Source organism: Pseudopodoces humilis, chromosome 1 (assembly GCF_049639895.1).
Source record: "Pseudopodoces humilis isolate 2021_Gansu_Grassland_sample_001 chromosome 1, ASM4963989v1, whole genome shotgun sequence".
Lineage (NCBI taxonomy): Eukaryota > Metazoa > Chordata > Aves > Passeriformes > Paridae > Pseudopodoces > Pseudopodoces humilis.
In genome coordinates, this window is record NC_142200.1 from 116,887,375 (window position 1) to 116,907,880 (window position 20,506).

General features: G+C 39.7%; 1 protein-coding gene across 3 annotated transcripts in view; it reads right to left on the reverse strand.

The window, feature by feature from the left end:
• Positions 1–10,660: 10,660 nt before the first annotated feature.
• Positions 10,661–20,506, reverse strand: part of GALNT15 (polypeptide N-acetylgalactosaminyltransferase 15) — a 30,105-nt gene continuing 20,259 nt past the window's right edge. For all 3 annotated transcript variants that reach the window (XM_014248605.2, XM_014248606.2, XM_005518928.3), the window contains exons 8-11: positions 17,567–17,698; positions 16,419–16,520; positions 15,506–15,643; positions 10,661–14,529 (exon numbers count right to left, since the gene is read on the reverse strand). In XM_014248605.2, coding sequence (XP_014104080.2) covers positions 14,383–14,529; positions 15,506–15,643; positions 16,419–16,520; positions 17,567–17,698 — 519 coding nt within the window. In that variant the 3' untranslated portion in view covers positions 10,661–14,382. The remainder of the gene's footprint in view (positions 14,530–15,505; positions 15,644–16,418; positions 16,521–17,566; positions 17,699–20,506) is intronic.

The following is a 20,506-nucleotide window of genomic DNA, read 5'->3' on the forward strand; positions in this document are numbered from 1 at the left end:
GAAAACATCCATCACAATGTCACCTGTGGTCAGGGAGGAAGTGGGTCAAATGGGAACAACCAAAAGGGTAGAACCTTAAGTGACCCATCATCACTCCTTCCCACCCCTTGCTGTCACCATTTTGAGCAGTTTGCACACCTCTCCAAAATTCTTGGCAGCTCATCAGTCCAGCCCAGGCTTCCTGTCATGTGGAAGGTCACTGCCATGCCATTGACCCTGTCAGTGAGCACAGCCAGCCGAGAGAAGCTCGCTCTGAAGGCACGGTAGTGTGTGAAGGTCAGAGCAGAGCTGCCCCATCCAGGGGTGGTCATGTTTTATTTTTATGTCAAAACTGAGATCCTTATCTTCTTGTTTGAATGCTGAAGCTGTTGCTTTAGGGAAAGATCCAACTATCAAGACAAAGGGTAAAATCAACAGGAGCTGGCAATAAGTCACTTCTTTCATGACCTATTCAGGCCCTTTCCTGCTCCATGGCAAATGGTTTTATTTTGGTCTCAGTTGTCCTTCTGGACAAGTCAGAGGACAACACAATGTGTTTTGACACATTCAGTACTTCAAATAAAAGGTTTCCATCCAACAGAACACTAAATAGCTACACCACTTCTTAGAATGATCTTTGTGTATGTAGTCCTGTGGTGTTTACACAAAACACAAATTTCTGGTATACTTTTAGTAACAATGACTATTTCACACAGCCTAGAAAACCACTATTTTCAAGGGAGAGCTTTTGCTTTTTTTTTTTTTTTCTCTTTTCCAAATATCTTGAAAAAGATACTGTTTAACAGTTTTTATTTCTTCATGTCTCTGATAGTAGGACTGTTGCTGATTCCATGAAAATTGTGTACCTTTGCAATGCAATACCATCTTAAGGTATTTCGTTTTAGACAACAGCAAGACTACAGCATAAATTTATCATTTTTGTCACTCTATAATGGATTGGAACTGATTTTGTAGACTGTGATAGATTTTAAGATTAATGTTCCTTTAATCAAAAAAGAAAAGTAGATAAAATATGAACCCTTACTTACCGTACTTTTTCACTTACTAGGGTAGAACACATCTGACTTTTATATTATGAAGAGGCTTCTGTGGCCCCCAGTGCACTGCACAGGTGTTCCCACATTGATGGATTCTGGCATGCATCCCTTAGCTAGAACCAGACTTTGAATTTAGGTATGTAAACAGTCCAGAGGCAAAGATCCAGATGAAACACCTGTCAGTCTCATAGTCTCTCTCTTGCAAAACTACTCAAGAGGGTAATTTCAGAGCCAGTAAGGAAAGCTTTTGGCCTGGAGGCTGAGCTGGGCTCTGGCAGCAAAATATCTAAGTGCATCAGAACAGGACTAACTGTCCTAGGGCAGACCAAGGGCCTTTCCGTTCCATCCCCAGCATTGCCCAGCAGCTACTGAAGAGTCCATGAGCAGGACAAGCATTTGGGGATACTTCCTTACAACCCTCCCACACCATTTGAAAGTCGTGGACTTCTTGAGACTGGTGCATTGTTGTTTAATGCCATGAGCAATATATGCATTCCATGAATTTGTCTAATCACTTTTTGAGTCCACATGACGACTTAAAATCCATTGCATCCCATGGAAAGGAATTGCCCAAGTTAAGTGTGCTCTATGAAGAAACATGTTTCTTTGATTCTTTTGAACCCATTGCACTGGGGTTCATTTAAAGACACCTGTTGGATGGGAGCAGAGAGTTTTCTGTTCTCAGCTCTCTAGCCTACTGAGGACTATTAAGATTTTTTTTTTTCTTATTTTTCTGCACCATTTTTGAAAGGGAAATAAGAACTGTGCACAATTCTAGACGTGTGCATTATGTGTACACTTACATAGTGTACACATAATGCACCCATGTATATGTACATATACATTTGTTCTCTATTTTCGAAAAATTCCTAACATGATGTTGTTTTTTGACACTTGGTGAGCTCTGGGCTAACATTATCTTAGAACTTATGTTTAATTAAGGAAATAACTTTTTAGAATCTAAGCTATAGAATAACCTTGTCTTTCTCCTCCTGTCTCTTGCGTATGGCCTAGATGGTTTTTAGAAGATGAGGTAGTCTAAGGTATTGTGGATTCAGGTAGTTTTTCTGCTAGTCCCTCCCACGACCTTCTAACAGCAGCTGATGCCCTTTGGTAGGACTGTCCAAGACTGGTTTATCTCCACTCCTCCCATCATTTAGCTGGCTTTATTTGTTTAATTTTTTAATGTGTTACTTCTCTTGCATGTTCATTTTTATTAGCCCTATTGCACTTCTTACATGACTTCATCTCTCCCTTCAAAGCTGGATCTATGTGCCTCTTGCATTTCCTTGTGTTTGCTACAGTGGCTTTCCTGAGGGGTATCTGAGTATTGTGGACTGTGAAGCCTTTTATTTGAGTTGATGCAGTTTTTCAGTGTGAGTTTTCTTTTAGTTTTGAATACAATGTATTTACTTTCCTAAAAGAAGTGGGGATACTTCCCAAGATACACATATGAAATAATGTGCTTTTTAGAAGGGCAAAGAATATTTTCTTTCATTCAAATCTACTATTTCTATTTCCTAATATTGGCCCTAAGGGGGGAATTCTTAAGCTGAATAAATCTTGAATGATAAATGTGATAGACTGAAGGATTCTTGCATTTCCTTGTGAAGAAGGGGTTAATTGTAACTCACAGTCTCTCTCCTCTTGCAGAACTACTCAAGATGAAGCTATTTCTTGGAAGAATACCCTTAGGAAGTTAGTGACCTAGAATGAGCTTGGCATAGAATTGCCTTTTAGCATTAACTGTGATATTTGCTGCTGCAATCTCCTAGACAAATGGGTTTTGACAGGCTTTTCAAACAGCCTGAGGTCAGAGCCTATGAGCTTTCCTAGGGCAACTAAAAGCTGCAGAATTGGGAGCTTAATACATTTCTTGAGACAAACATTAAAATTCCCGAACTTGGGGATGGTGCACAGTGGGGCAGTGACAGGCAACTGCAATCCTCACAGGACTGTGAAAAGGACATGGCAAGCAGAGAATCATGGTGCTTGCCAGCGATGGTTCATGAAGTTCAAGCTCTGCTTTGAACTGGAATGAAGATTGTATTTTTAATATCACTTGACATAAGGCCCAGAAGAGAGCAGGTGATGGCACACCAAACTGGCACTCTGCCTTGGGCACCAAAATATGCTTCTGTGGCCCCAGCATCTCCATCACAAACTGCTTAGCTACCTAGAGGTGAGATTTTGCTGTGGATGCAAGGGTGAGCAGCAGAGAGGGCTGATACCTAAGCTTTTCCTATGTGGATTTCCTCTATGCACACTGAACCAATGGTAGTGGGGCAGCCAGGAGGGATGCAATGATTCAGGACCCACTTCCTCCTACTTACAAGAGGAAGGATTTTTCTTCCCACCCCAGCTGTTAGTGCCTGTCCAAGCACTAACCTCAGAATTTGTTTCTCAGTAAACCTCACAAGCATCCCAGTAGTTAAGATTGCTTGGTTGTCTTCTATGCATACACAGGTGGGGGGTGATGTATAGAAGACGCACACTGGAAGAATTTAATCTGCCCCCTAAAAAACACTATGATTCTTGCAGATCCTTAGATCAGGTTTTTTTCCCTCTCTTGTTATTTTTTTTTCAAGTTTGGGATTTTTGTGACTGAAGGAGAATTCAAATAAATCAGCAACCGGAGTAAATGCCAAACAACTACAGTTAAACTTTCCCAGTGTTTTAAACTAATGGATCCCCTTCTCAAGATATTGTGCCTAACAAGATTTGATTGCGCTTTCTCGGCCAGAGGATTTCTGTCAGTACCTCTGCCAAATGCACGGTCTTGCAGAGGGAGGATTTGATAGAGATCCAGGTTAAGTCAGCCTCTTCATTCAGAGACAACGACTGCCAGCCCCACACAGGCTGCAGCGGGGCCACCCAAATGTCGAGTTTCCACTGAGGAAGGCCAAGTTCCCCATATTCTTTCTTATTTTTGCAACCGTAGCAGGGCTGTGTCCTTGGGTTCTTTCCATGCCAAATAAAGCGTCTGCACATTTTGTCTAGTTCACTTTTGTACGGCTGAGGCCTTTATAGCAGAGGCACCTGCAGAAATAGAAGTCTGAAGAAACAGATCAATTTCTTACAGGTTAACCAACCTGAGGAGTAAGAAATTATTGTGCTAGACCTGTAAATACATTTGCAGCTTGCCTTGCAAGGGCAGCTTGTGAAAATTAAACTGGCTGGGAATATTCTGAGCCCTAGGCATAGCGCACCCTCTGGGACACAGCTAATATAAAATGCTCCGAGGCAGATCCTGCCATCCTGCACAGCCGTGTAAACTGGAGTAACACAGGCTGCTTCATGGATGTTACTTCAGATTCACTTCACCCAACAGAAGAGCAGAATTCAAATGAATTACCCTTGAGGAGAGAATAAAGAACATGTGCAGTAAATAATACATTTCTGGGTTTTCTGCCCTTCATGACTCTCTCTCTCATAAATGTTTCAGCCTCAGTCTTACTGCTGCTTCACTGTGTCAGCCAAAAATCCAGACTGAGCAAGTGCATTTCAGTGTCGTTCACATCTGAGGCTGTTAATGGCTCAGGGAGAGGCAGAAGCACAGACAAAACCCTGATTTCTAAGAGTGTGACATTGTCCTCACCAGAGCCATATTTGAAATGCCTCAAGACATGTTCTGTGGCTGCTCTTGGTCAGATACAGCTCCCGTTTTGTTTGTTTTTTATCTCTTGCAGAACTGAAAAATAGATAGAAGAGAGGGGAAGCAATTTTATATTCATAAAAATCAGTTTGGTCCCAGCGTGTCAAGTGAAGTATTTCAGCCTTTATGAAATGATTAGTTTAATTCTGAAGAAGTCAATATAAAGTCTCACAGTATTTCTCACCCTGCACTATCTTGCCACCCAGGCTGGCACTTGACACCAACCTTGAGTAGTTCTGGTTCTTCAAAACTTAATTTTTCAGGTGATGTTACTCAGTGCATAATGAACCTTATTTTATCTTTTCTATTTTACTTGACATTACAGTTGAATTTCTTCTATTCATTTACTTAATTCAGCAGCTGTATAATCTCTATTACAATACCCTTCAGATGTAAGATACCTGGTTAGAATTAGCCTCTGTCACTATAAGGTGACCTTGCTTCATGAGATCAGGCTGTGATCTGCACCACTGGGTGCACCTGAACACTCCCCTGCTGTGTTACACACGTTCTTGATGTTCTTGAGCAGTTGCCCAACACTGACTTGGGAACAAAAGACCTTGGTGAGATTTGAGGAGCTACATCCACACCTGAAATATCCTTTTCAGAAAGTCTGAAATGACTCAGTTTTATTAGTCTACTTTCTCACTAAGCTGTCATATTTTAAACTTCTCAAATGTGTTTTATCAATATGAAATACTCTTTACTTTTGCTCATTCTTTCCAGATCTTTACCGTGCAGATTCTTTCTGGCATGTTCCCCCAGATGTAGCGCATATTGTAATTCATTGCTCATGACTGCCAAGAAATGACAATTCCAAGGCTGTCCATAGTAAATGAGATGAGCCTCTTAAACAGGGCAGGGCCAAAACCTCAGTTACAGATTTGTACATCTTTCTCACATGTCCAGGCAGAAAAAGAGAAATCTTGGTCTCGGTAGAACAAATGACCACCTGCACATTCTCACTGTCTGAGAAATACCTCCACCTTGTCAGTTCTGCTGGTACTTGCTCTCCTGTGTTATCCATTAAGACTGTCTTTCTATTGCCAAAACCAAGAAAAAAGAAAGGATATGGCTGTCCTGTGTTCTTGATGGCTGTAGACTTTTTCCACATGTAGGGGGTTTACTAATTTTGCTATTTATTTTGCAGGTGTGTTTTAAACATTTTTAATAATAGAGTTGCACTGATGAGACTTAGTATAGGAGCGGGTATAAATTGGTCTTTCCCTTTTTGCAGCTTAATATGCTCTTTTGTTTAGAGAGATGAATCCTAGATCCACAAAGGTGATGGGTTTTAACAGTACTGGCACAGCTGCAATGATCTGGCAAAGGGTTCAGACAAAACCCAACATTTTTTTGTTGTCAAGAGTCAAAATGGGAGTTATCTGGAGGGACAGTTTTTCATGGTGTGCAGTACATTTCCAATGTTTATCAGTCTTCCTACTGAGAAGCAGAAAATTTGTGTTTTTACCTGTCATCCAGAGTCACCTTGAAACCCCATAATGAAATATCAGTAATTGAGGGTTTGCTAAAAAGATTACTGACATGCATGAAATAACAGTCACCAGTAGCTATGAATGTATTTTATGTCTTGGACATTTTCCTAGCAAACTTCAGTCTTCCATTGAGTTAGGCAGTAGGAGCCCTGGATTTGGACACTTGTGCACGGAAGAATAGTAGGATGTTTTTTGGGGTGCTGGAGGGGAGTGTTTTTTTTAAAAATCAGCATACCATGATGTTCCTTGGTTAGCACAAAAGCATAATTTCCTTCACAAGGTATGTTTCAGTTTATTCTTTTTGCAGTATGCTGTATATAAAGAGAAAGAAGGTGAGATAGTTATTTCTGGAGAAAATCCAATATTTTAATTAAATGGCATTTTCACATTCAATTCTTACTGGCTGGAGTTCATGACCATACTATTGCTTTCATGTTAAGAGCTTTCCAGATGACCTCTACAAAAGCCTTTTTTTTTTGCCACTAGAGGTCCTAAAAGCAATAAAGAATGGAGACAAAACATACCTATTAATTTGGGACTAGAAGATTTTCACAAGCTGGACCTGAGTGTCTGGTCCCTGAAGCCTTCATTGTGGGGGACAGCGTGTGTTTGTGTTAATGTTAATGAAGGAAAGGCATCAGAATTGGACCCAAAAGTTTAGAAGTCACATTTCTCTACCTTGGCATGCTGTCTTTAAATCCAGTCTGCTCAAAAATCACCAAGTTTCTGGAATTCATAAGGTCACTTTATGATCTGGAGTCTTTCAGGTAGTTATAGACATCTACATCTCTTTTTTTAGGCTTCTTGCCTTTTGAATCATGTTTTTGTGCTTTTCCCTCTAATACAGTAACTAATTCTAAGTAAAAACGAAGGATATTTGAAAATGGACATTTTTATGTAAGCTGTTTCTGTGAATAGCTGTGACTTTATTTAAATCAACACATCAACTGCAAAAAATCTGACACTGTTACAGAGGCCTAGGACTGAGTTTTTTAAAAAAAAATTACATCACAAACTTCAAAACCCTTTCTGCAATTAGTTGCTACTAAACACAGGAACATCTTCTGGTAAACAAAGTGGCTTCACTTTGAACTCCAATCAGAGATTGTCAATTGTTTGTTTTATGTACTGGGTTCAGTTCTGCTGCTGAGGTTGACAGTCATTTCATGAGGCATCCTCATTCTCATTCTCATTGCTCCCACTTTGGGAAGCAAATATATTCAGTTCTACACATGAAAATGTAAAAAAGCCTTTTCCTGACAGGCATGTCATTAGGAACCAGTACTTGCAACAGAAGCCTGAGGCTTCTGTTATTGTAGTAGCCCAGTTGGGTTGTTCTGCAGTGCTCCAGTGCCATAGAAAGAAATTGATGGAGGTAGTTTGGAACGGAAATTAAATTCTCCTTTTCCCATTTGCCTCTTTATTCTTTCTCTATGTTAAAAATCAAATATTGATTTTCCTCATTTTGCTGAGTCTGCAGTCTTTGCTGGCATGTAATTGTTGTAGACATGTTCACAAGAGTTAGCAGCAAAAAACCAAACAATTTTTCATTGAAATTTTGCCAGCATATTGAAAGCAAGACAGCCCAGAGGAAAGGTTTTTTTCTTATGATGGGTGACAAGGAAGCAGAGCCCAGCACCTTGCCATGGGTAACCTGACCTGGGGACCTCTCTCATCCATTCCAGCTCTGTTCCAGAGAGCAGAGGAAATGGTGGGGGTCTTGTTCCACACTGAAACTGAATTCAGAAAGCTTGGAAACTCCTCAAAATGGAATCACCACTATCTGCCAAGTCTGAGCATCATGTTGCATCTAATCTTGAATGAAACTGCCAAAATTGTATGTTTTAAAGAAAAGACAGACATCTTGTAATTAGCAAATTATGGTCTCATTGTTCTTATTTTGCTTATCAAGTTCTTTTCCAGTGTCAAGACCTATTTTGTTTCACCCTTTCCTCTCATTGCTGGTTTAAGAGTTGTTCTTGGCACTAGAGAATCTTAAGAGTTCTGTCACGGGCTGCACACAGAAGGTTGTTCCAACAGCAGGAGCTGGAGCCAAAATGCCAAACTCAAAGTTATTTCCTTAGCATCAGCACCAGGCTCTGCTCCTGGGCTTGTGCGTGTGCGAATCTATGCAGACACCACAGACTGACCCACAGGTTGCTGCACTAGGAAATCAATGTTTCCTTTGCTTCTGCAAGCAAACTGCCCTGAAGAAGTGGCTCTCACCATTGTCTGGGAGCTTGCTGTGGCAGCCAGGGATCCATCAGCAGGACTGCATGGGCTCAGGGAGCATCAGTGCTCAGCCAGACTAAGTGGTCTTCCTGGCTCTGTGGTTTCTTGACTGATTTGTAAGTGAAGACAGCTCTTGCCACCACAGATGGTAAGTTTTTGATGAGTATGACACATAAACTAGGTAAGACAACAGAAAGCCAGGGGTTTATAAGACAACTTGTCCAATGTGAAATTTACTGCAAGATTTATTTTTTATCGACATGATAAATCCTACACGTCTGCCCGCTTGAAATATTTTGATTATTAAACTCTGTTCACTGCTTGGCTCTTGATTTCTAAGCAGGCAAAGTGTGTGCTAATAGGAGGGAAAGCAAAAGAAGACGACACTAATGCAATGACCTGTTGTCTCTATATGACATGTTTGCATCAAACATTTCGATTTGGCTATAGCTTTTGACCACTTTTGGTTTGTTCAGTAATCCCAAACTAGATGTATAAAGGGTGATTTACAGAAGCAGCCTCCCAAGGGCTTGTACTCAACATAACTGATGTTCTCCACCTTGAACTCCTGATACATCGAAGTACCAGCTGATTTTCTTTCAGACCTGCAGTTAATTTTTTTTGTGTAATTATTACATTAAGCAATAAAAAAGAGACTGTAAAAAAATCAGTTTTCACCTAATAGCATAATAAGAATAAAAAATGCTGTGAAAAATACAATACTAAGGGATGTAATCCTTTAAAACTCATTTATGTCTGTAACAATGTAAGTGACATTATTAGATTATTTGTTATCAGTCTGTAAGACTGAGGGACTAATAAATGCAGGAGCAATCTTTTGAGTAATTGCACAAAATATATTATATTTAGTATTTTTATAATATGCAAATTTTAGAAAAGTTAATCACTTTCACCTTTTTCTCAATTTGTAACACAACATTACCATTGGTGTACATAAATATCACGATAGTATTAGCAAAGGCCATAGACTCTAAGAAAGGTCATTGTGCAGCTACTTAGAAACTGAGTAATGCATTCAGCCCTCAGACTGGTCTGTCTGTAACTTAGGTTCAAGCTTGCAAACAATCCTGGAACCTGTATCTGTTCTGTGTTGTGAAAATTCTGCTGCAGCTTTCCAGCCTAGTCAGCAGAAAGATACAGAAGATTTATTATTAATATTAGAATTATTAGAATTATATATTAGAATTATTATTTAATATTAATATTAGAGTTAACATCTTCAAAGTATTATAGAGACACTTCTGAAAATTTAAATCCTTACTCCTTTGGGACTAGATCATGCTTTAACAAAGCATCCAAAACACAGTGTGGTCTCTCAGTCTGTGAACAAAGAAGCTGTCTTGGAAAAGTGTGCTGTTGGATTTAACTCGTTTGAGGAAACTGCAAATGATAGCACGTTTGTTCTTGGCCTTCATCTCTGTGCCTAAAGCCAGACCCTGGGGGAATTGGAAGAGCTGGGCATTGAAGCTGGGCTCCTGGAAGGGATTTTAGCCTGGGTACACTTTAGGATTATTTTCCTTCCACTTAACTCCAGTTTAAAATTTATACATGACATCTAAATTAATCAAGAACGCCTCTCTAATCAGTAGAGAAAGCAAGCTAGTGATTTACACATATTGGTTAAATACTTGTCACTGGTTACATCTGGAACTGTTCTCTGCTCACCAGTAGGAGAAACTTAGACAACTACCTTAGTTGTGACTACTGTTCAGGTGCCCCCAGTTAACAGAGCTGAATCCTGTTCCATGTGTCTAAAGCATAATCATCCCCAAGAGTGATAGATAATTTAAGAAAAAAAAATAAAAAAATAATTAGCGGTAAGAAAGATAGCAAAACCACTATGGCTGCTATTCCAAGTCATGTAGCCGGACTGTTTTTCCAAAACATCCTTCCAAACCACCTGGTGAATAAGCAGCTGTGAGCTGCCTGAGGGGTGTGTTGGAGTTCATGCTTCCCAGAGACGCTGCGTTTGGAGTTCTTATTCAGACCATTCCAATGAAACCAATGGAAATGATGGCAAAGGTCTGCAAAGTCAAACCCCCTCTAAGATGCTGACAGGGAACAGTCCTGTAATTTTCTGTAAGACTGTCAGGTGATGGCTGAATGAGGGTATTGCCACTGGATGGTTTCTGATGATTTTTTTGCAGACCAGCTGTGCTGCAGCATGAGAAAAATAAGGCATTAACAAATCATAACTCAATGAAGAAAATAAAAATATGTTTCTCTGCGCACCAATACACTTTATTCAGGGCAGACACGTGCAGTTTGCATAGCTTAAAAACATGAGCTTAAAAACATGTTACCTATTTGCAAAACACTCCTTTTTGTACTCTCTTCCAATATGTTTGCAGTTTGAATCAAACTGCTTGAGATAAAATGAGATACAAATTCAGAATCTAAAAGCTCTCACTCACATGTCACCTTCTAGCTGTTATGGAAACCTAGGTTGTTACTGTTCTTGTCTAGGATGCCTGAACATAGCTCCATTCTTTCCTGGGGATATCAGAAATTGAAGCTATTGCATTTTAATCAGCAGGCAGTATTACAGCTAAATAAACATCTTCAAGGCAGGACCTGGAAGCACTTACACATGGACTGAGAGATACCCTCAACATTTCTGTGCTACAGGATTTAGCATGAAGGTTGATAAACCTTCCTTCCCCGTTTAGACTTCAAATTAACACATGGAGAGAAATGCTGCCATTGTTTCTCTGTGCCAGTGATGGCACCTCACATATCAGGACAAACACCAACGGCATCAACTGGGGCTCGGTTTAAAAGTACTTTGAGTAATATTTCAAATCTTTATTTTCTTCCATTTACCATGAGCTGGGAGAGGAATAAACTAGGCTTTTTAGTAAGTGCTGTCAACCAAAAGGTGACCTGTTCTTGAATCTGACATTTTAGCTCAGCTTCATGGGTGGATTTGGCTCAAAGCACTCGCTGTGCTTGGGTTGCGAAATTCAAAGAAACAGGTGGAGTTACACTATAAGATATTTATTTGTGTTATGCTGGAATTCCTTTGCTCTTGCCTGAAGCTCTGCTTTGGAGGCCTTCAAAGTTTAAACTGCTTAATTCTTACATGAAACATTTTGTCCTTACATTTCTCTCCTGTCACAGGAATTAGTGGAATCTGAAATGTTGACCTTGTCTAAATAAAGAATTGAAAATAATTCCATGTTTTGTGGTGCTCAAAGTATCATTGTGTGCTAGTATTGCATGAAAGATGGGTAAAAATGAGGAAAACATACCAGCATACTTAGCCAGCACTCTTTTTTGCACCCAGTTCCATGAGGAGAAGAGTTTAGCTGATGGATGTAACCACAGGGGCAAAGTCTAAATGACCACAGTGAGGAAACAGTATTGGTACAACCACCAATCTATTTAAAAGCCATATGGGAAGGAAAATAGGAAAACCAGGGATAGATGGTTTCCCTTGGTTTTTTTAATTTGTGTGTAGTAAGTTATGTTTATATTAGAGGGAAGCATGCTCCACAATCCGTGTCCCCTGGCTGCCTCGCTATGGAGACCTCCTAGACCACCTTGTAGCTCCCTTCTGGCCCATGCTCTGGAATTTAGTTCCCTTGGAAACCAAACACACATTTACTCCATTACTAAGTGAAACAAGTGCATTAACAATTATTTTCTGAATGGTACTGTGCCATAGATTTTCATTTTATTTTTCAAAGAGTTATTAGGTAACATATTTTTCTATTGTACATATATCTACAGAAAACCTTATTTTCTAGGTTTTTATCACTATATTAAGAAGTAGTATAAATGAAGATGTCCATGTCTCTGAAATTACAAACATTTCCTCTCTAAACCAAAACTCTTCTCATTCTTCTTTGTGATAAATATCACCTGTGGTCAATTACTGTATTTGTATACACATTTTTTAACATTTACCTAAATTCTGAAGGAATTATGTTCCCAGTGTAGTGTCCAAAATATAATAAATAATACATAATTTAAAATTCTGGCATACTCATAATTTAAAATAAAGGAATCACATGTCATTAAAACAGCATTTTACTCAGCTTTTATGCAATTCAAAAAATTCTCTTTTCTCACCCTAGATTTGGGCAGTGGTCAGGGATCACTGTGTTCTGGAAGAGGTTGCTAACATCATAGCTGAAAATTAAAGCGTATTCCAGAATGTCAAAGGAAATTTTAAGTGACACAGCAGAAATAGTAATAGATTCTGATGCTATCAAAGAAAGCATAAGTGGTAATCAAGATGATTGAAATGATGCCTGAACACAGTGTGGAATCTGTAGCACTCAAAGTAGACAGAGGGTTAGAGACTGGAATATGTTTTGGACAACACCACAGAGAACACTCTTCATGTCCTCTGTTGTAACCAATTTTATATGCTTGATACCAATTTTTATGATTTACAGAGAGCAGGTGACTGGAAGGCTCTGAGCAGAATAATCTGTTACTCCTTCCTTTCTCTGAAGTTTGAACAATGTGCTGTATATTTAAAAAAACCCCACAAATTTCTGTCTCTTGAAAAGAATTCAAAACCTAAGTGAGTTTCATTAATGATGTCCCCCCCCCCTTTAATGCATGCATAGGACTATGATTGATTTATACTATAAATCAGATGTGGTGTTGGTGTGGGAAGACTTCCAAATCTTTGTTCTTCTGTCTTAGCAGGCTCTTGGAAGGTGTCAGCATTATTGACTTTATCTTCAAAAAGTAAAGTACCCTAATGAGATACTGAAGTGGAAGTTTGTTTGGCTAAGTTCATACTGTGTGAGAGCATTCTTGTTACTGAACCTCATCTCTCATTGACTCCTTTGAAAGACAGCAAGTCAGCAGCAATGCAGGTTCTACAGAAGAAGCTTCTTTAGAAAATTTGGTCTTTTCAGGATCATTTTGGAGACCCAGGACAGCAAGAATCTGCAGAATCTTCTTGGCTAAAACTGACAGCTTGAAAGACTTAACTCAACATGCAAGCAAATGGAAGAAAACTAGTATTTTCTTCCTAGGTAGCCACTATTGAAACTGGCTGTTTCCCTTCACTTGCTGTTTTCAGCCAGCACTTCTGTTACTGTAATAATAATAATAATACTAGCAATAATAATAATAATAGTAAGCTCATCCCATGGCTTTACAAAAGCAAATGGATGCCGCTGATTCTTTCTATTCCCAAATAAGCAGAGAAGTTGTTACCCTCCTTACTGCTACAAAAGTTTCCGGAGGAGCTGTCCTTAAACATAATTAAAACAACAACAAAAAAAAGTTGTTAATATTTGAGTCTCATTCTCCCATCCAAATTAGACTGTGGACAAGGATTTAAGGAAGTGTGTGCCAAACATCAAGGACTGTGAGTAGTCCAAGTCAATTAGAGCATTTAGTGCCTGATTAAGTGTTAATTTATGTTCTGTGTAATCTCACAGAGAGTAGAAATTTGGCTCAGGCTAATTGGAAAACAAAATTTTTGCCATTACATGTGGAAACATCTATTACTTTTATACATACAAAACCTACTTTGTTTTATATGAGTCAAGGGCACTGTAAAACAAGGCTAAACTCCTGTCCTGGTTTGGCTGGCTTCCTCTTAGAGTTTCAAAAATTCTCACTTTTTTTCCTGTATCTTCAGAACTCACAGCATATATTGAAGACAAGCTGTCTGGCAGCCAATTTTCAATGTTTCCTTCAAAGGGCAAACTTAACTCTCTTCTGCAATAGCAGAGTTGAGAATTTATCAATTCTCACAATGTCTCTATTCCATGCTTCACAGAATAAATAGAAATTTTAGCTAGAGCTGGATTAACCAGGAGCCAGGCTTTTAAATAAGAGACATTCCTGACTTCACTGCATGCTACAGCAAACACAAACGTCTTTCTTGTCCTTGCAGGAAATGCTTCTTAAATCCCAAGCAGAAGGAATGTTGAACTTTGGAGACTTGACCTCTGCAGAGACTTGTCAGTCACCTCTGACGTAGCCCATGGGAACGTTCAAATTGCCACACCTGATTTGCATTCTTGTTACATGCACCCAGAAACAAGTCCTTCTCATCTTCACTCTTTGCTGCCTCTATGCATTTGCCAGAAAGGACATGGACAATCATTCCATTCTACAAGATGAGAGAAGAAGGGAAAGAAAGAACAAATTAAAAGTAAGGGATTCCTAGTAAAAGCTAGGCCATGATTCAGAAAATTTATATACAATATATCACCAGTAATAATTGGTTTTTAAAGTTTTTTTTTTTAAGCAATTCTCCAAACACAGTGACTGGATTTAGCTTTGTGTCACCCAGAGCATGGTGAATATTCATAGTTCCTTTTGAAGCTAACATGAGTGGTAGGTGCAGAGTTCTTTCCCACCACTCTTTTTTCCTATGGCTACAGGTTCTCATCAGCACCAACGTCAGTACTATAGGCAACAACATTTCATAAGGACCAGTGCTTGCCTTAGGAATCAAACCAAATTATAGTAGGATTGTTCCAGAGGATTGATGCATCCCTACAACTACAGTAACTGCTGTTTTCCCAGGCTGTCCCAGAGCATGACATTTTTCAGTCTTGTTGAGGAGTTCCTGCTCTGCCGGGCAAAATTCACTGAAAAACAGTGAATTCCTTTAACAGGAAGTTTGCTCTTCTCTTACAATGCAGGAGAAAATTTAATGTTTCCCATTAAAAGCTCCACAAAGGGCTCTCGTTTGGGAGGGGTTAGGATTTCCAAACCCTTCCCCAATCTGAAAGAAATGAGAAATGATTTGACCTGCTCTTATTTTCACAACCACTGAAATTCACATTTCACATTTCACATTCAGAATTTCACATTCTGATTCTATTCCTGTAAGGCCAGTAAGACAAACAGGTAAAACAAAGACATAGGATTTTAGGTAGGATTTCTGTAGTTTTTGTTTCTAAACCAACATAGACAGTGTTAGTGGGCAAGAGGCATCCTAGTTTTTCTATGTGAAAAAGGTACACAAGTGAAATTTGCCCTTCAGGTACCTCATCCCTTCCTCACACACAAATCCTGAAATCACCCAGTGATCCCACAGTCACCATCAGCCTTTCTCCCATGGCAGAGCCACTACTGACCTCCTGGACATCCCAGTGCTGGTTGCTGTTTGTCTCCTTTGTACAGTTTTGAGGGATAACTTTCCCGTGTCTGACATCAAAGCAAAGCAGCGGAGCAGAACCAAGCCAGATTTCCTTCATGCTGTTATATTCAAAGTGCTGGGAAAGGGAGGATTTGTTTGAACAATGATGGATGAACATCCCAGTTCATTTTTAAATGCTAATTCTAAAGACAATTTCCTGTACATGTTTGTTAAGATCCAACCCAAACATGAGTGACAGAGGTCCAACAGCCTTGACCCTTCAAAGCAGTCCCCCCTCCTAGCTAATCCTGGCATAACTATTTACCTAAGGAAAGGCTTTGTGAACTATGATTATGTGTAACATAAACCCACCCCATCATAAAATTTTCCAGTTTAATAAATATTTGAACAGAAGGGTGTTTTTGACAGTGTCTTCACATGCTGCAGTTTGAAATATGCCTGCAGCTCACCCTGAGCTAGACCAGTGAGTCTAAATGAATTTACCTCCTGCCTTAGATGGCTGTTTAGTCATTAATCTTAAGATTTAGTCACTAATGGGGAAACACCTCTCCCCCTGCCACCCCTGCAGTATTCTGGAAATGTTATGTGTTTGCTACTCACCAGCTTTCTGGTCTCCAGACACTACCAAATATACTAAACAAATAAGCACTTAATGATGTCTTCTGGAGCAAAGAGTGGGTATCTGCCTCAATGACACATGGGACATTGGCATTTTTTGAGTGGCACTCAGATGTGGAAGAGTGGGCATTGTTGCCTTTAGCACATGCTAATTTTGAACATGCCAGTATTTCCACTTGTGTCAACCCAGCCATGTACATGTTGCAGTGTCTGTCTTCTGCATGGCTCCCAGATCTGACACAGTGCCTATATAAACTCAAAGTACACATTACCTGGGTGACACTGTCTCTGCAAGGGGAGAGTTCAATAGAGCCTTCTGCAGTAGCTCTTCCAGGCCTGTAATCTGCACAGAAGCCTACACCAGTATTGTAAAGCTGTAAGTAAAGGTTTATACTGAAATAAATTGCAATTGGATACAAAATATCCTTCAGCTAACATTTTGTGATTGTATCCCTTTATAATATATGATTTTGTTCATAAATCAGGAACTATTTTTTTTCTTTTGGACTTGATCTTGCATATTGATCTTGCAAACCAATGTGATGTAAAAGGCAGTTTCTCCAAGGGTCATTGTTACCCCCAGTGAGTTTTGTTTAAATTAGAGAGATTCACTTCTGGGTTTAACTATTGTGATAATTAAAAGAAAGGTATCAAAATGTTTATGCTAGTGGAAAATCACACTTCAACAGAACACTGTAGTCAGAAAAAACACAAGATATTCCAGAAGAAAAGAAACATGACAGTTCCTGTGATCCACACTCAGTTCTTACACTTTTCTCAAGCTAACTTTGAAAATAAAGAGCGTATAAAATAGTAAAAGGACACAGTAAAATCTGGCTAAAGATAGCTGAGTGTGAATTAATTAGTAGAGCTTGTTGCCTTGTTGGGGGAAATTCCATTCCAGTAAGGCTGCTAGGAATAAATTAATATTTAATGAATTATAGTTATCAACTATTTGTTTAAAAAAAACCAACAAGCCAGACATTAAGAATATTTTGTCCTGTACACAGTCAGCCAGGGAACTGCTATTGTTATCACTTCTGTCCTTTGGGAAGTGCAGGACTGAAGAAATGCTGCTTTTTTTTTTCTCTTTGTGCACATGGGTCAGCACAGAGATATCTTGGCTGCTGTCACTTCTGCCATCTGCATGAGCAACACAGTTCTTTTCCTTTACTAATGGCACCTGAAGAACCTAAGGTTAGGATCCTCTGAGCTGTGACACTGAACTGAGTCAGACATTCTGGATTCAGTTCCTGGCTGGTTTTCAACATTTATGTGAGAATTTGGGCCAGCTCTTTGTCTCTTTCTTTCTCCCCCCACCCTGGTTGCATTGCCTGTTTGGACTGAGTGCTCAGGACACTGGAGTCTTTGAACAATGCAAAAAAAAAGAGATCATTCTTTATAGTGTGTTTTCTCTTACCTGGCCAGAGAACCTTGGTGTGTCTCCAGGTTGGGAGAGTTCAGGGTACACATTTGATACAAACCACTGGAAATCTTTACAGCCCAATCTCTTCTGTAGCTGAAGGCGCTCGCTGCAGTCTGGCTTCTCTGCCTTTATGGAGAAAGGGAGAAAGGGCAACAAGGTTCCTGGTGTATTTGTGTTAGAGATGCTAAGAGTGGAAATGACTACACAGGAATTATTTCTACCACCTTTTCTATCCTGAATGTTACAGATACTGATATGTATCTCTTATGACATGCAAAGGGGGAGATTCAGCTATAGCCTTCCTCAAACTTTGTGCCAAAACAGCCACAGTCTGGAATTGTGACAGAAGTGTTTCAGAAGTAGCATTGTGAAAATGCTACTCTCTAAAAGTTATTATTATACTGCAAGATAAGTCAGTCTTTGTCATATTTTTGTTTTAAAAAGTCAGGATCAAGTTTGATAGTTGTTGCACTGAAATTCAGTGGGATTGTATTAGATTGCCATTTAATATAGAATTTTTCCTGCTGATAAAATCTCAGTTTCTTGGCCTGCAACGGCCCAAATTACCCAGTTACTGTCAGTCCTTTATGATCAGAGGGAATAAGTGACGACAGAATTTAGCCCAAAATGTAGTCTACCACCTATTGTCTGTTATCTTACAGTTACTAAATCTGATGAACAAAGGAGTTTTGCAGCTATAAATGCATAAAACCTTAAGTATGATTTCTCTGTTTTCTTGAATTAAAAATACACAATATCAGCTCTCAACTTTCCTGGTAGCAACTCTATTATGAAAAAAGACAAATGCTTTCAACTCTTGGTGCAGCTGCAGGCATCTGTTCTGCAAAGGACTGACAGTCTGAATATTTGAGGGTATTTAGCACTAAATATGACTAAGAGGGTTCTCAAAACCTCTAAGCACTTATGTGTCTAATTCTTCGCTTTCAAAACCACACAAAATGCTTTTCTAAATCTCTCAGTGCCCAAATATTAAAAACATCTAACGATCCTTAAAAGTCTCTCTCCTCTTTCTTGCCAGCAGTAGATCTCCCCTCTTCATGTTTCTACTTTTAAAAGTGCAGTTTGGGATGGGATTCCAGGAAACTGGTCTGGATTTCTTTGTCACAAATTAGAATTAGCAATGTAAGCAGAGAATTGCCCGTAAATAACTATTTCCCAGACCAGCTATTTCTCTGTATCCATAAGAAAAAAAGAAAAGGACTTTGCAGCATGGAAACCACTAACAAATGAAGGCCTTGGAGATAAAAGGTGAGGTTCAGTCTCTAAAGGCAGGGATCAATCATTCCATACGTCACTGTTTGCCAGCCCTTGGAAACTCTACAGGCAAAGCTTAACAGTTGCAGTATGTTAAAGAGAACCTCATACTTTAGTGTCAGTCTTAGATTCAATAAGCATAACAACAAAGTTTAGGAGTTCTGCATCACACAAACCTGTCCTCTAGAGGTTTTCCTGGAAAAGGGAAAGAGAGAAGTAAAATGCTTCCCCTAAAAAGACATGTTTCTTATGAGACTCTGCTTTGGCTGAGGAAGACAATGGAAGTAAATCTTATTTTGTAGTTACAGTCTGCATTTGTGCATTTGCTGCAAATGGTGTAAATAATGTCAAGAAAGTCATTGTCCCTGTAAACCAATCTGAAAGGAAACTGTGCTTGTAAATTAAATATGCAAAGCACACAAGAAAAGGAGCAAAAGAGCTGGTGGCTGAAGTAGTAGAAAGCTGGGAAGAGCCTAATTCATCTGTTTAATGCTCACACCACAAGCATTCTGTGCAAGATGTGATTCAGACCATAAACCAAGATGGGTTATAAAGCCATCTAAATGGGGGTCACTGGTTGTTTTCTGAAGTGAGAAGTGGTGGTGGTGAAGGCTCACAGAGAATTCTGTAGTGGCCCATAGGTGGCTCTGCTCGCCCTCTCAGCACAATAAATCCCCTCAGGGCCCTTCGCAGCTGAGTGGCAATAATGTCCTTGCTTGCTTGTGCCTTTTGAATAACATCCCACTGCACTGACAGGCTGAAAACATCGGCTGTGAAAGAAAGGAACACACAAAAAGGGCCATTTATGTTATGGTACACTGCACACAGAGATCATAAAATTGATCATTTGAGGGAGCATCATACTCAGAAGTAGTAAAAGTATTTTGGCTAGAATAAACTCAGGCAAAAGCTCATGCTTACAGCTAGGAAGCTGTATCATTGGTCACTGTAGTTTTTAATAGGGAAAATTGCTTCTGAGCTGACAAAAAAAGCCTTCAGGGAATTATTAAATGATTTAAAGACCTCGCTGCCCATTTGAAAAGGTTTGGTCTAGTGGCTATAACCCTTTGGGAGTCAGTTAACTGACAAAGCTCCTGGCCAGTGGAGTTCAAACCTGCAACACAGACAAGGAGGGCGGATCTTTTAGAAATACGTGAAAATAAGAGTAAAAAGGAAAACATAATAGTTCCAGGCTCTACAAATAGTAGGCTGACTGGAGAGGCAGATCCACTGGTGGAACGTAAGGAGGTCAGACTAGGTGACAAGAGAGAAGTCATGCCGATACAGTCCTGTTCCTTTCCCCGCTATAATGCAGCTCCTGCTGTCTTGGGTGATGGCCAGCCCTGAATGACTGAGGCATGCAGGACAGGTACAACTGGAGCCAGTGGTGCTCACCAGTGCAGATGAGCTCATTAAAGCATCAGGATAGGTGGCAGCCTGGGGCTGTAGAGACTAAGCCTTTGTTGAGTTTGTGATCTCAAGGAGTGTGAGCCTGGTGAGGAGCAAAAAGTCAAGACCCTGAACTGTGCAAGAACAAACTTCCAGCTGTTTAAGGAGCTGGTGAAGGAGATCCCCTGGGAAACTGTCCTTAAGCTGGAAGCTCTTTAAAGACACTTTTCCTACAGTGCAAGAGCTCTCTATCCCGGTGTGTAGGAAACT